The sequence below is a fragment of the Sorex araneus genome, chromosome 5 (assembly GCF_027595985.1).
Source record: "Sorex araneus isolate mSorAra2 chromosome 5, mSorAra2.pri, whole genome shotgun sequence".
Lineage (NCBI taxonomy): Eukaryota > Metazoa > Chordata > Mammalia > Eulipotyphla > Soricidae > Sorex > Sorex araneus.
Window position 1 is genome coordinate 177,281,151 of NC_073306.1, and position 16,680 is coordinate 177,297,830.

The following is a 16,680-nucleotide window of genomic DNA, read 5'->3' on the forward strand; positions in this document are numbered from 1 at the left end:
TACACACTCCATTATCTTTTCAATAGGCCTGAAAATTATTTGTTTAAAAATCCTTCCCACTATCACTTTTAGAAGCATTTGCAAGTGTTATAGATTTTCCTCTACCTTAGATTTCAGGGTGGCTTCACATGCATTCTCTTCTATATTTTAGTAAGAAACTGTATTTGAAGTTTAAGATTCACGTGTTTTCAATGGTTTCATCTTTTTCTGGATCTCATTAATCAATATTTTGGTTCACAAATTCCCCTTTTGTCATGCATTTAATTAGTCCCTTTGCGTTCACAGGAGAGCACTTCACAATACATCTTTCGAGGGACAGATTGCACCATGCCCTTAATTTCTCTCTCCAGTGCCCACAGAATCATCACATAAAAGTGCCAGAGATTTATCTGGTACAGTATTCCTTTCCTGATATCTTTTTAGCTCGAGGAATGCTATAATTCTAGGGTCTTTTTCTGCTACATTTGCCATGTACTTTCCTAAAACATTTCATTATTCAGTTCTCTATACATTTCTGTAATGCCAAGAGTCTTACAGTGATTCGGTTGTAGTTTTCTTGTATATATTTTATATCTTTTAAATTCTTGTCATGACTTTCTTAACACTCTCCATATGGTAGATCTATAGTTTCTAGTAAACAAAACCAAACTGAAATACTATTGATTTTGATATTACCATGCCTTATACAATTCAATGCCTTATAATAAAATACTTTTCTCATACTTATAATAATAAGTATTATAATAAAATACTTTTCTCATTAAAATAAAAAGTATTAAAATAAAATACTTTTCTCATTTTATAATAAAATACTTTTCTCATTTTAGTTACCAAAATCATCTGGTCTTCTTTAATCTTCCCACAATGTGGCAAATAATATCTTATTCCTGTTTTAAAATTGTGGCATGTAGAATTTCAAATCACTCAATCTTGCCTACTAATTTGCTATCTCAATTTGTCACTCTAAATTCACCTAACTATATTAGTAGTAGCATGTTGGAAGATACCAGTAGATATCTGATGAAAACATTGTCCTGTTACTTATAATTCTGACTTTAAAAAACAAAATCTAGGGGACACGAAAAGGTAGTACAACATGGTAAAACACTAGCCTTGCATGAAGGCTTCCCACATTCAATCAATATTTGGCATCCCATTATGGTCTCCTCAGTACCACCACAGGTGATTCTTGAGTGCCAAGCTAGCAGTAACCCCTGAACATTACTGGATAAGAATGCCTTCCCCTCAAAACAAGAGGAAAAATATCTTTTAGCACATTTTACCTGTTCAAGATATAAAATCTATGGTTTTTTTTTTTTTGCTTTTTGGGTCACACCCGGAAATGCTTAGGGGTTACTCCTGGCTCTGCACTCAGGAATTACTCCTGGCAGTGCTTGGGGGACCATATGGGATGCTGGGGATCGAACCCGGGTCGGTCGCGTGCAAGGCAAACGCCCTACCCTCTGTGCTATCGCTCCGGCCCCTAAAATCTATGTTTTATCAAGAATTTAGTTAAACAATTCTCAGCTCATATTCTGGAGAAATCATAGCCACATCATTGTTATCTAGACTGTTATTATTATAACAAAACTTCTGAACTTTATTTAGATTCTGACAAATATATAAATTCAATGGGATTTTGGATTTGAAAGCCTAAAGGAAAATAGGCTTGTCATACTCCTATTAATTTTAGTTGAAATCTTCAGGAAAATCTAAAATACTTTAATATGGGTTAACTCTTTTAGCTCCATAAAATTTGAAGAGGAAGGTAGATCCATTTTTCTAACTTGAAATGTGAGATACTTTTAGACATAATGGCAGGTACTGTTGTTAACTTTCAATGTTATGGCAAGTCACTGTTAATGTGACATCATTTTTAGTTATGAATCATGGTATTTTGTTTAGAAGAGTTTGAACCTACTTTGATAGTTATTCTGTAGAAATATTTATGAGCATTTCCAAATCTAGAGCTTCTTTTTGCTATATTTATAGAATACTTTTCATTCATTCAGATTCTATGCAATACACGTCCTATTAAAAAATCCAATCTTGTTTTAAAGGTAGTATATAGTAGCTGTGTTTTGGTTTGTTTTTCTGGTTTTGTTTTTGCTTTTGGTCTGTACTTTTGTGGGGATGGGAGTTCAGAGTTTGGTTTACTCAGCAACATTTAAGGAACTGACCGAAACGCATTCTGGAGTTACTCCACCAAATGCACAAGATGGTTTAATGCTAAAGTACATTATATATGGTTGTTTGTGGCTTGAGCTAGAGTCTCAATCTCAGTAAACATCTGAAAATATATTCCGAAACAAAGATTCTTCTGCTAATAAAACGTGCAGAAATGTATGAAACAGATCTGTTGTAAAATATTTTTCTTCTATTCTCTACCATCTTGACTTCTAGTGTTTTCTTCCACAGATATATGCGATATTTTTTCTCTGATAACTGTCAGAAGATTGAATTTTATCTGCTCACACAGATTTTTACAAAGTATAAGTCTATTGTAAACTATATTCCAAGGATCAAGAACAATTAAATATCCTGCATTGAGTGACCCATGGTCCGTATCCAGGTTTTCAAGACCAAGCATGTGAATGAACCCAGTAAGCCATCAGTCTGCCTTTGGAAGCAGACTATTTTGTACTAGTTTTGTATTGCCTTTTCACCTATGCTGAGACTTTAACCCATGAAGTCTAGTGTGAATTAATATTACAGATTCTTTATTGAGCTAAGGAAGAAGACTAGAGCCATTCTATAAACTTTTAAAATCATGGCCAATGAGCTGAAGATGAACTGGATATTTTTGAGGGTCAAGGTGGCATTCATTTCCAGTAAAGTAAAGTAGCAATATTTTCTACCATCTTTTCTAACTGTATGACTCACATTAGAAGGATAAACTTACCTTAGGGAGCAATAAATAATGAGTGGGTTATCTCTCCAGTAAGTCTCGCTGAATAATCAAGGTAACCTCATTTTGTAAAGAGCTCTGTAGTTCGAGGACTAAATGATCTACTGTCATATACTCTTAAATACTTGAAGGTCTCTAAAGTGTAATTCACTATGTTTTAAAAAGAAGGCAAATTAGTTTCTAGTTTCACTACAAGAGTTATAGTTTCAAAGCACACACTCTTCTGTTGGAATGAAAATGTTATTTGCAATCTTTGAGGTACTTCAACTTGGACCCATGTATTAGTTGCAGTTAACATGGATTGACAATGCTTCTGAGTTGCCTGAGAATAAAACTGTCATGAACGGCTAGAGTAAAACAAAGGTTATAATTATGACACACAATGTCATTGTTTTGAATAGTAATGGGTAGCATTAGTCATAATTTCTGTTTTATTACGTACCCCACATATACTTTTATAATCTTATAATTTTCTTATTTTTTCCCTCTCATTCCTTTGCACACAATTCACAGAGCCTATTTGTAGAATTACATATTTATGTGAAGTATTATATTACATGTGCCACAATTACATAATTATTAAATGTCAACACAGAACGAAGCATATAAATGAAGAAATATGATGAATCAGTTTCCACTTTTTGATAAGGTGATATAAAAATTTATTTTAATTTTGACAGCCAGGGTTCCAAGCAATGAATGCTTAAGGGGTTTAGGGGAGACTCCATGGTCAATTGGGCTGATGATGCTCTGTGAGCGAGATGAAATACTGCTCAGGCCTTGTGGTGTTGAGGACCAATAGGGCAAACGCAGCAGTGCTCAAAGGGAGATGCTAGGGTGGAAGGGTCACATTGGGATGCAAATTAAACCAGGGCTGGTGCAAACAAAGCTTAGGCTTTGGCCCCTGTAATATTTTTCTAACTAGACATTAACTGCTGTTCAAAACAACAAATGGCATTAGGTTTGTGTTGAGAATGGCACCTTTTTTTACTGTTGGTAGAAGTCTCAACTTGTTAAATCTTTATGGGAAATAAGAAGGAAAGTTCCATAATGATTAAAGGAAAGAATTCCACATTTTCTAAAGGGAAATGGATGGAGTTAGTGCTCTTGTTCCTACCTGTACCTGAGTTTCTAATTTTTGTTTTGTTTTGTTTTTCTCAATGTGCACCAAAAAGTCTTTACCAACTCATAATGACCACAGGTTTGAGGGAATAAAATCTTCGATTTGTGAGTGCAGCAGTCTTTGGACTATACTATTCTTTGAGCCTGATTTCTCAGCAATATCCATGGTCTCATATCTTAATTCTAACTCCATAAAAAGTCCTTGGGTGCCTCAGTTTCTCCCTTTGGGAATCTTTCAGAGAGATTGATAGGGCAAAATTGGGGGTTGGGGGTATTAGAGTAGGGGGAATTTGATATGGAAGGTCACAAGAGCAGCCTAGATGGTGCCTAACACCCTGGATGACCCTAGGTCCTGAGACCCTGTCTCTGAATTCTTTCTGTGAAACTCCTCTGTAACTTGGGAGGCTCCCTGCATTCCTGCTGCTTCCATTCCCTTTTCCTAAATAGTCTTTTCTGAATTTGGCCATGGACTCTTGAGTCTCTTGCCTAGAGTTTGATGACTTGAGGACAAAAATTCAGTACCTGTGACCCATACAAGGAGAGAACTTAAATTTTTCTATTTATACTTTGCCTCATTTTACATGAATTTGACAAGATCTGATTTATAAAATAGCTGGTAGCACGGTAGCATTGTCATCCCGTTGCTCATCGATTTGCTCGAGCGGGCACAGTAACGTCTCCATTGTGAGACTTGTTACTGTTTTTGGCATATCCAATATGCCATGGGTAGCTTGCCAGGCTCTGCCATGCGGGAGGGATACTCTCGATAGTTTGCCGGGCTCTCGGAGAGGGACAGAGGAATCGAAAGCAGCTCGGCTGCATGCAAGGCAAACACCTTGCCCACCGTGCCATTGCTCCAGTATATGTTGCATTTTGCTGACTGTAACTTACTATGAATTTGGAACTTTCCTCATTATTACATTAAACTTACTTTTGAAAGACAATGCCTCAGTTTTCCCTTTCTGGTGAGAGATTTAGGCAAAATTTCTTCTCCCCCAGATGTTCCATCTTTTACCCATCAATCCAACCCCAAGGTTCTGTCTCAGCATTCTGGGGGCTTCCCTGGAAAATAAAACTCTACCCAGGATTCTAGACTGACAGAGAAACTGAGATAATTGGCAGGTAAGCCTGGATGATTTGTTTCCCCTTGCCAGTGAAGAAGGAACCCACCTTCTTCAAGGCATTTTCCCCTGGCCACCTTTACCCTCCATTAACCTGATACATTTCATTCCCAAAGTCCTGCCCCAGTGGTCATAGAGATTTTCAGGACCATAAAACTCTGTCCTGGAGCCTAGGCCTACAGGGAGACCAAGATAAGAGGCAAAAGTGCCCAGAAAGAGTTAGAGCAACTAGACATCATTGCAATTTTCTGGCACCTTTTGTAAACATTTGCCAACTGATAAGCAATGACAGGAGTCTTAAAATGACCTTCACAAAACTCTGTTACCTTAACTCAGTCCTATACTAAGTTTCTTCCCACTTGGGGGAGCTTCTTTTCTTTTCTATTTTCCAAAAAACTCTCTACTTTCCAACTCTGAGTCTGAGCATCTTTATTCTTCAATATTTTTATTTTAAAAACTATTGAAGAACCTGGGAATCACGTGTGTACAAAGACTTGCTGGCCGCCACCACTTCCACTTTATCTGCATCACTTTCTCCAGGCAAATATAAAAAATAACCATGAAACCATATTTTAAAGTACTTCACTAAAAAGCTGAGTGAAAAGTGGTGATTGGAGGAATCGATCGGGATAGGAGATATGTGCTGAAAGTAGATAAAGTAGCAAGCATGATAACCTCAGTATCTGCACTGCAAACCATAAAGCCCAAAAGTAGAGTATGGGGAATATTGTCTGCCATAACTGCAGGGGAAGGGTGGGAAAGGGAGAGTATAATGGGGATATTGGTGGTGGGGAATGTGCACTGGTGGAGGGATGGGTATTTGATCATTGTGTGATTGTAATTCAAATATGAAAGCTTGTAACTATATCTCATGGTGATTCAGTTAAAAAAATTGAAAAAGAAAATGATACATTATTATTCAATACATATATATGATTTGCACTGTTCACATTTAACCAGATTATCTGGTAGTAATTAAGGATGTTTTAAATGAATTTAATGAATGCTCACTTTGGCAGCACATATACTAAATTAATTTAATGAGACAAAATTTCAAGTATGGTTATAAATTTAATGTTTGCTATCACTTGAATTCATATACTTTGTGTAAAAATAATGTAAAAATAATTTTAAAATATGCTACATTTTATAATATCAATGTAGACTAAACTAGATGAGCAACTCTAGGTAGACTAAACTGAAGAAAGCAAGTACAGTACTTCATAAAACAAAAAGAACTAGGAATATCCATTAAGATGACTATAAAATGAAAACTACATTTAGTAGTAGAGTAAACTTATACTGAGAGTCCTAAGCTCTCCTAAACTAGACTTTGTGATGTATTTAATTTAGAGTTGGAACAATATTTTCACCACTAGAGATTTTAAGGGGATTCAGTGGTTAGGATTATGGAATATTGTATGAAAAAATGCCACATTGGTAAAATTTACCTACTGTTGTACTCTTTGACATTTAAATAATTAATTTCACTAATTACAGCAATAATCAAAGGGTGAGCTTATGTTACTAACATTGCATTAAATCATTAACAGAGTCCAAACAAGGAAACTGCAAAATTTCTTGTTTATAAATAAGACTAACTTGAGACTACATAAAAATTAGTATTTCTTTGACTACTGTCATATGTATGCTAAGCTTTTTGTGACAGATGGTAGCCAGCTTTCTGACTGAATTAATATTTTCCAAAGCATCTCCTTCTTGGAACTTTAAAATCAACAGTAAAAGTATGTGATCCAGGGGCTGGAGTGATAGTACAGCAGGTAGGGTGTTTGCCTTGCATGTGGCCCACCTGGGTTCGATTCCCAGCATCCCATATGGTTCCCTGAGCACCACCAGGAGTAATTCCTGAGTGCAGAGCCAGGATTAACCCTTGTGCAGGTGTGACCCAAAAAGGGAAAAACAAAACAAAACATGATCCCTTCACCTAAAATTTCAGCATAGGTTTATAATTTCCCATCACCCTCTAATTTTTTGCTATAAAATAAATTCAAGAAGTTACAACATTCAAGATTAATATTATAAAATGTCAATATCATATTCCTATATAAGATCCACTTTTATAATAAAATAATAAAATCAATGACGATTAAAAATCTGTGTTGATTATATACAAAACCACAAAGTTTGCATTAAATATATTTAAATTAATTTTAATAAGTACAAAAAGATAATGCTTAGTTTAATTTACATATGATTAAGAATTTTTTAAACAGCAAGCATAATGACATACTCAATAATGACATACTCAATAAATGTCAAATTATCTTACATACAAAAAAATTTTTCCAGTTACAACAAGGTCACAAATTACAAACATTAATTTCTAAATGGTTTTCTCATACCAGACTACCTATCATATAAGTATACTGTCAATCAAAACATTTCCATTTTTACCTTACAAGAGTAATTGAAGTTTAGTGCATAAGCTTTCTGGTGCACATCATTTTATTGTTAGTTTGAGTAAAGGGACAACATTTCACTCTTCTTTTTACCTCTTCCAAACTTAGTTATAAAGTATGAAGCTTTCAAAGACTGTCATTCTTTGTTTTGCTTTTTATGTTTGGATTCATCTAGTGATTCTCAAGGTTACTCCTGGCTCCGCACTCAGGAATTACCTCTGGCAGTGCTCTGGGGAACCATATGGGATGCCGGGATGGAATATGGATAGGCCGAGTGCATGGCAAACTCCTACCCACTATACTATCGCTCCAGCCCCAGACTGTCATTATTATCCCCTATAAAATAACTATTTTGTTAAAGTTCACATCCTCAATCTGGCACACACTAAAACCTGTATTTTTAGCTAAGCTATGTAAATGGTTCTTGGAAACAAATAGTGTAACTACCTTGAAATTAATCATGATACAGGCAGACAAGATCAACAAGGAGTCAAATAGTTATTCATGTATGGTAAAGTTTAATTGATGAAACTGTGAATTAAGTTAGGTTTTATTAATCTATTATTATATATTATATATTAGTATAATATAGTATATTAATATATTATATAATATATAAAGAATCACATAATATAACTCTATACATATTATGTTGTATTTAAAATAATCCATTGCTACAACTACTGTACTATTTATTTTTAAAAATGAAAAACAAATCTATAAGCCATCCGTAAAAAAATTGGTGTGACTTTGTTTTGATTTCTATTTCAATTTATTTCACAAAAAAAAACTGTTGGAATTACCATACTATATTTATCCAATAATATAGCATTGCACTTGACAGCATGTTATAATAAGAAAAGACATCTAAAACAGTGTAACAAAGTGAAATTTTCACACCAACTAATCTAATTCAACACTTGCAATCCCCCAAATTAACATTTATTTGTGGGCAGTTTAGACTTCTTTATGTAGTTATTTTCAACAAAGTGATAATATCAGGGTAAAATTCTTGAAGTCCAGTGTTTCAGTGTCGTGAAATTAAAAGATACAGTAAAAAATGCATTTTTCTAATATGCAACTGGCAAAAAATGAAAGAGAAGTACTTATTTCTTTTGTGTTTAATCAGTTATTAGCATTTTATATAATTATCTATGTCATAAGCAATTGTTATTAACTATAAATTAAAAAAGAAGGTTCATTAAGTATTAATTGAAGATGGAGATTCAAGATTTATTCAATAACTGATGCTTCTGAATAGTTCCACAAAAATGGATTCTTGATTGCTAAAAAGTTTAGTGATTAAAAAAAATTGTTGTGTAAAAAAATGGGTGGTGGATATCTTATTAGATATGCTTCCCAGAAGCATCATATAAATATGGATTAAAAAAAAAATCAAGGTTTTTTAAGTTTGCCAAAAATAGGTTTTAGGCCAGTGTGTTGATGGAGCCTATCAAAATTATAAACTAGAAGTTTGACATCACATAATAATGTTTGTAAAGAAGTCAGAATGAAGTAATAAAATCAAAGTCTTGGATTATTAACTATCAGGTCATGAAATCTCTACAAGAATATTAAAAAATATTTCAATTAAAAAAAGGTGTAGAACTACAACTACCCTTTGAATATAAATGAATAATGTGACTTGGTGTCCATCAACCAAATTGATGGAAACTTGAAAAAAACCTCCAATGAGAATATTGGAATTGAAAAATAAAGTTTCTATTCAAATTTAAAAGGATTCTGATGTAGTCTTTAATAATGGCTCAAAATAATCAACAGGATCTAAGAAAAATGCTTACTTTGGGGGCTGTAGTGATAGCACAGCAGATAGGGCATTTGCCTTGCAGGCCTGGTTTGATTCCCAGCATGCCATAAGGTTCCCTGAGCACTTCTAGGGAGTAATTCCTGAATGCATGAGCCAGGAGTGCCCCTGTGCATTGCTGGGTATAACCCAAAAAGAAAAAAAAAAGCTTACTTTCTTTATATGAAGGGTTATCTACCCATATATATGGATCTAGACTAAATACCAAGTAATAAGTGACTTACTGAAAAGTTATTCACTTGACTTAGTCAATTGTTAGTGTAATAAGAGTTGCATTTGTGATTGAATCCATTAATAAAATTGTTTAGTTTCATAAGTTTATTTGAACTTCTCAAAATGTTTATTCCTGGAAAACAAAAAACAAATACACACGCATACAAACATAGCACAATTCTCATCATATAAACCCGAGGGGTCAGAGAGTAAGTACAGCAGTGAGACATTTGCCATGCACGCTGCTGACTCTGGTTTGATCCTTACTATTCCATATGGCCCCTGGAGCCATGTTAGGAATAATCCGTGAGCAAAGATCCAGGAGTAATCTTTGAGTACTGCCAGTTGTGGCCCCTAGACTCCCCCCACTGCAAATAGAAAAAAAAAAACAAAAACAAACCTGAGTTATTTTTTTCTTTTGCACTGTCGCACTGCCGTCCCATTGTTCATTGATTTGCTCGAGCAGGCATCAGTAATGTTTCCATTGTGAGACTTGTTTTTAACTGTTTTTGGCATATTGAATACGCCATGGGTAGCATGCCAGGTTCTTCCCTGCAGGCGGGATACTCTCGGTAGCTTGCCAGGCTCTCCGAGAGGAATGAAGGAATTGAACCCAGGTCTGCCACGTGCAAGGTAAACGCCCTACCCATTGTGCAAACGCTCCAGTCCTATTGGATAGAACATACAGAAGGTGGTTTGAAGTGGAATATATGATTATGTAAAGAAAAAAAAAGAGGTCAAGAATATAGTTCAATGGTAGTGTCTATGCATTGCATGTATGAGGTTCTAGATTTTATCCCAGAAGATATTTTTTAATTAAATGGACAAACCATAGCATTTCAATGATGTAAAATTCAAAACCAGAGGTCAATAATTTGAATGTTTAAAGATTATTAAATAAACTTCTTAAAAAGTTTCTGATGATAACCTTCCCCAGCACATCATCATAGAGAGAAATAAATATATATGCCTCTCAGAGAACCTGGCAAGCTACCTATCCCTCTTGCAAGGCAGAGCCTGGCAAGCTCCCTGTGGCATAGTCAATATGCAAAAAGAGTAACAATAACAGATCTCATTCCCTTGATCCTGAAAGAAGACTCCGGTTCTTGGGAAAGACGAGTAAGAAGAGGCTGCTAAAATCGCAGGGCTGGGACAAATGGAGAAGTCACAAATGGCGCCCACTGGAGTAAATCAATGAACAACGGAATGACAGTGATACAGTGAATCCTCATCAAATACTTTTGTAAGAACTTTATCCTATTTAAGCATTTTAATCTATATGCATATCTTGATAGAATTGTGACTGCTAAGTATTTCTGCAATATGTACGTATAATTTCTCCTTTTCCTCAGAAGACAATGAATCAACGTGTCAGTCTACTGGTTACGTACTTATGTCTTTAAGATATTTTCCAATTGCGGTATTTCATTGTTTTGGAGGTTCTAAATTTATCTTATAATGTCTGAAGATGTGTGGTTAAATGCAATGGAAAATGTCAGCGTATATTATATAAATGTTGATCTCACAAAATTATATCAAATAATCATATTAGCTTTTTCACTTTCAAAACATGAATTTGATGGATTAAAACAATATAATTTGGTTTCTACTGTAATATGTGTTTTTTAATAGCATTCTTGGTGCTCAAGCATATAGTTGTTTAAATAGAACCACACACAGACATAATAGGATCAACATATTCAATTAACCTATTAATATAATGCCAGATTTTAAATTCAGTAATAAATATTCTGGAATTTCATGGGAATTATCTTAGGACATTAAATATAGAAAATTCGAAACAAAACTTTCTCATACAAAATGAATCATGACTTTTCAGGTGGTGATAGGTTTCTCCCCCCTTGCCATCCCATTGGATTGGTGACAGGTTATACTGTAGTATCCATTGATTCTACCGTTTTGGTACTTTGGTGGCCCTCATAATCTATGATAACATTAGGACAGAGTTCATCTTGCTCAACCAAGAATTATCAAGTCCATACTAACATATGAGATATACACTCCAAAGAAGAAGATGAATTGAATAATAGTTTCTCTGTGTTTAAAAAAATTAATTATATCTACTTTAGAAACATAATAGGGGAGAATGTAGGAATAGACTGAACAAAACAGGAGCATGGTTTCAACAGATGAGCCAACACTCATGCACCATATAATTATAAGCATATATTCTTATACACTTATGAATAGTTCTTAGTGCTAGATGAGTATGTGTGAACCTTAAACAAAATTAAACTCTTAATAAAACTGAATATACTTTATTCATTCAGAAATTCAACTAAATTCTCTGAATGTGTATAAATGGAATTATCCCATGAGTGTACAAATTATAGAGTGAAATAATATTGAATAAATATTAACTGAGTCATAGAAATAATTATACAGGAATGACATTCTAATATTTGCTCTATGGGTGTATCTATTGACACTTTGTATAGATCACAACCCTTTGTCAATGTTTCACTCATTAAAAAACTGGCTAACGACACTTCTGTCCTATATATAAATGTTTCCTGAAAAAAAAATCAGTGATAAATCCATCTTTTTTTTTTCTTTTTGGGTCACACCTCGCGATGCACAGGGGTTATTCCTGGTTCACACATTCAGGAATTACTCTTGGACCATATGGGATGCTGGGAATTGAACTCGGGTCAGCCGCGTGCAAGGCAAACGCCCTATCTGCTTTACTGTGGGTCTTTATAATGATTTATGGTAGGAAATTTATTTTTTAAAAGCCAAGCTTCTGTAATTTAAAATGCTTTTTCATTGCACATCCTTCTTTTCTTGACAAGATCAAAAGCACCCTGTAATTTATCTAACCTCTAAAAGATTAGAAGTTGCATTAGAAAAAGTACAATGAGCTTAGAGGGTCATAATACTGAAACGTACTGCATGTTATCAGAAAATATTGCTGCAAGGGTGTCATTAAACAAAAAACATTTTAATAAATGAAAATAAAAATAAAAATTCAATAATACTTTTGGTCAATCTATTATCCAAGTTAGTAAAGCTAATGCTTTCAATGTAGATACAACCCTTTACCCAAGGTAGAGATGAGTCTTATCTTTTATTCAACACAAGTGCTATTTTAGATTATTTTTTACATATAAATGTTTGTAAATTTGTGATAAGAACAAGCTATTAGGGACCAATAAAGAACTCAAATCAAAATAATTTTCAGTATCTAATAATGCATACCATTCAGAGTGCTTTTATTGCTTGCCCTCAGGCACTTTATACTTCCTTTACACTACTGCATATTTTCTTAAACTACACAGAAGAGCTATGCTTATTTTAACGTGTAAAAATGGAATACTTTCTTTTTTCAATGCATCGATAAATTGAATATTTAAAACTATGGATTACATAAAAGTTATCATAAGGGAATTTATTTTGTTATGGAATGTGGTTTACTGTTTGTGCGGAAATTTTTAATGTCAAGACCATCTTCACTGAAAATTCCTTTAATAAGATGCAGTTTGTGACCCTGGTGTTAATATAATCATGCAATACACATACAGAATTACACAAAGACAAAATTAAAAAAATCAAATGAGGCAAAGGAATAGAAATTTCGTTGTAATTTTGCTTATTTTCATAATATATTCCTTTTATTGTTTTTATGAACATACCTATTTATGCACTATACTGAAATACTGTACAAAACTTCAAGAAATGTCACTATTTGACTACTTTTTTCTACAAAATCACCAACATTAGGGTGTATCTAGTAGTAAAAGTCAACTGATAACTGCTAATGTATATGTGAGTCAAAAGGATTTTGGTTTATTTGCCGAAAACACTGAACCAGGGATGAGACACAATTGTTAAATTTGTTAATATATTTCAGGGGCATAAAGAATATCTTTTATATTAAAAGTAGTGTGAATTTTACACATTTGCAATTAGAAATTTTATAAAATTGAAAATTGTGGTTTCTAATTTAGTTTCTAATTTAGTTACCTTTGTGTGTCTTTTCTAATTTAGCTAATCATGTGTTCGCATGTATGTGTGTGTTCATGTTTCTGCCTGTTATCTAATCCATAATCTGTGATACTTTAAAATTTCAATTTAAAAATGTTCAGCTCTTACCAAAACCTCTCCTAGTATACAAAGCTGTTGTAAATTTGAGTCAACAAAATTTAAAGTTGCAATTTACAAAAGCAGATTTACATTAATTCTTATCTGAGAGACCAGCTTTGAAGAAAGAAAAATGTGCCAATTTACTACCCTTTCCTTTATAATTAGTGGCTTCTAAATCCTGATGAGAAGAAGCCTTAAGGCAGAATTTTGAGTAAACAGGAAAGAAGAGAATTGTATAAGTGCTGAGTCAATATGTTGTGACACCTATGAATTCTCATCAGTGGGAGTTTTTGGCACAATTTCCTAATCCAATATGAACACTATTCCATTGAAGCCATGCTGGATGCTTTCTCATCTCCAGCACCAAAAAATTTAACTGATCAATTTCAATACAATACATACCTAGAAATATTTAAGACACAGTTGCCATTTAATTTTCAATTTAAGGTAGTTTCCAATAACTAAAATAATTAATTTGATTTTGGTGATTACTTTTTCAAATAAATCCTTATATTAAAAGTGTAATGACTATGGCATTCCAATGTTGATTAAATTCTAGGCATAGTTAACTTTCTGTCAGTGTTGACTCATAATTATTTGAGCTGATCATGCTGTAATATGTACATGGCTATCAATACTACACAGAATAATTAAAAGCTGATTTCAAAATTATTATATTTTTGATGTGTGCCAAGCTTCCAATTATATTAGCAGGGATTTGGAGCACTCAGGAAGGAAACTGATGTTGCAGATATGACGTTCTGTTATGTAAAAGAATTCATTTTGGGATGATAATGTTATCTTACTTTATAGTTAGGCGATAGTAAAAAAAAATACTCCTATTTGAGAAACAAATGCAAAGGGCCCCTAAAGTGAAGCATAGGGTCCCCATTTTCATCACTGTTAAAAGAGAGGAAATCAATCAGATTACCTGAAAGTCGCTTTCAACTATTCCCTAGGGCAAAGCTTTTTTTTTTCTTTTTTTAAAAAGAGGCAATGGCTCTCTTAGCAAGGGCACTTCCTGCCTATGGTGTCAGGACTTAGCAAAGGTCTATCTCCTTGAGACGTCTAAGGTAAGCTATATCACTATATACATACTGTACACGTTGGTTCTCAGATTAGCAGTTATTAGTCAGACCCTTATGTAGCAAAACAAACCAAGTTCAATGGTGCTATATATCCCCAAACTGCCCAAGTTTCCATTCAAGGACTGACCCCCAATACAGGTTCCCTGTTCAAATATGTAGCCCAGTAAACTAAATTAAAGGTACCAAACAAAACTGGAAAAACTATTCTAGACATTCTGTCAATTTTGCTAACACTGTTGAAAGTTTTCTTGGCCTCAGCTGGTTTGTTCTCTGGCTTCTTGTTGGGTTCTGGAGTGGTTGCACTCTTGGAGATGGTGGAGAGAACTGGGTCTTTAGAAAGATTTGGAGCATAATTTGCCACAGCCACTGCATACGCATTGTTCTGTATCACCACAGTAGTCTTTTCTTTTTTCTATTAAATGAAAAATACAATAGTGAACAAAATGTGGGTTTAGTATATTTTCAAAAATCAACAAAATGTGTGTTCTGCCTATTTAACATTTTTCAAACCCCATCTCAAATTCTGAGGAATATTAACCTAACAAAATTATCTATGAAAAAAGTAAAATTATTAAGTTTTAAAACTTTGAGGGTCAGAGCCCCCAAACTAAATCAATGGAAGGATTTTCCCAGGGAAAACGTTATTGTTATATGAAAAACAATAAAATGCAGAATCTTAATAAATGATGTGTTTTTAATCCTTACCCATCACAGATATTCTTGTTGAATGAATAAGTACATCAAGAGGTGAACTACAGAAATACCTTAATTAGAGGAATAATCAATCCAATGAACTAAAACACTTAAGTAAACTTAATGTCTTCAGCTTGATTAGATTTCTTTCACTCATGTAAAAATCATAAGCTGTACTCACATGTTGAAAAGTTATCACCATATGCAAATAACAATGTAATACAAATATTTAGAACACAAAAGGAAAATTAAATATAAACTATTGGAGTTTTTCACTAGCTCATCCAAAATTTATTTCCTTATAGTCCACAATTTCTCTGTTCCCCCAACAGTTTCTCTGTCCTAGTTTGGGCTACTACTTGGCTCCTGTGTAAACCAAGTTATATTGCACTGTATTTTTTCGTTTGGCTTGACATCCTTCAATCATTGGACAGACAACCCATCACAGAGAGTTTACATTTATAAATTGAATCATAGTTTTTTCTGCTCAAATTATTAAAATGGTGCCTCCTAGAACAGAGGAGAAAATCAACACTTTCACTATGGTTTCTTCCTTTGCCAGTATGTATTAGGACCACTTAAATAATTTCCATGTTTAGAATAGTATTATTTTTTAGTCCCTTGCTCATGTTACTTCTTTAATTTGGAATGGCTTACTTCCCTCCATTTATTGTTCACAAAAAAAGTCAATAACCTCCATATTTGCTCTTGGTGTAACTTTCATTTCCTTATAAACAATTTTATTTTTCAAGTTTTTTGTTTTCTTTCTGTCATGTATTGGCATGCTATTTTCTTCCTAGCATTTTTCAAATTTGGTAAATTCCTTGTATGATTGTGACCAGTTGACTAATATCTTTGTTTCTCATTAGAATTTCTGTTGAGTAAAGGTGAGTGCTTCTTCTGACATGTATACCAGGCTTGGCATACCCTTCCCTGGCCCTTGCATCTCCTTTTAATCACTACCAAGAAAGACACACTTAGGTACTGAGCCAGGAGTGGTCACTAAGTATTGCTGAGGATGGCAATAAATAAATAAATAAATAAATAAATAAATAAATAAATAAATAAATAAATAAATAAATTTAAAAAATGAAAAAGAGGCAATTATAACAAAACTATAATCAAATAAGAATAAAATTAAATAATTTAGATTATAACTGCATTAACAACCATGTCTTAGTGGAAA

The 16,680-nt window shown here is 33.7% G+C and overlaps 1 protein-coding gene across 2 annotated transcripts in view; it reads right to left on the reverse strand.

Annotated features, from left to right (window-relative positions):
* Positions 1 to 7,306: 7,306 nt before the first annotated feature.
* Positions 7,307 to 16,680, reverse strand: part of GABRA2 (gamma-aminobutyric acid type A receptor subunit alpha2) — a 137,640-nt gene continuing 128,266 nt past the window's right edge. For both annotated transcript variants that reach the window (XM_055137930.1, XM_055137929.1), the window contains exon 10: positions 7,307 to 15,213. In XM_055137930.1, coding sequence (XP_054993905.1) covers positions 14,917 to 15,213 — 297 coding nt within the window. In that variant the 3' untranslated portion in view covers positions 7,307 to 14,916. The remainder of the gene's footprint in view (positions 15,214 to 16,680) is intronic.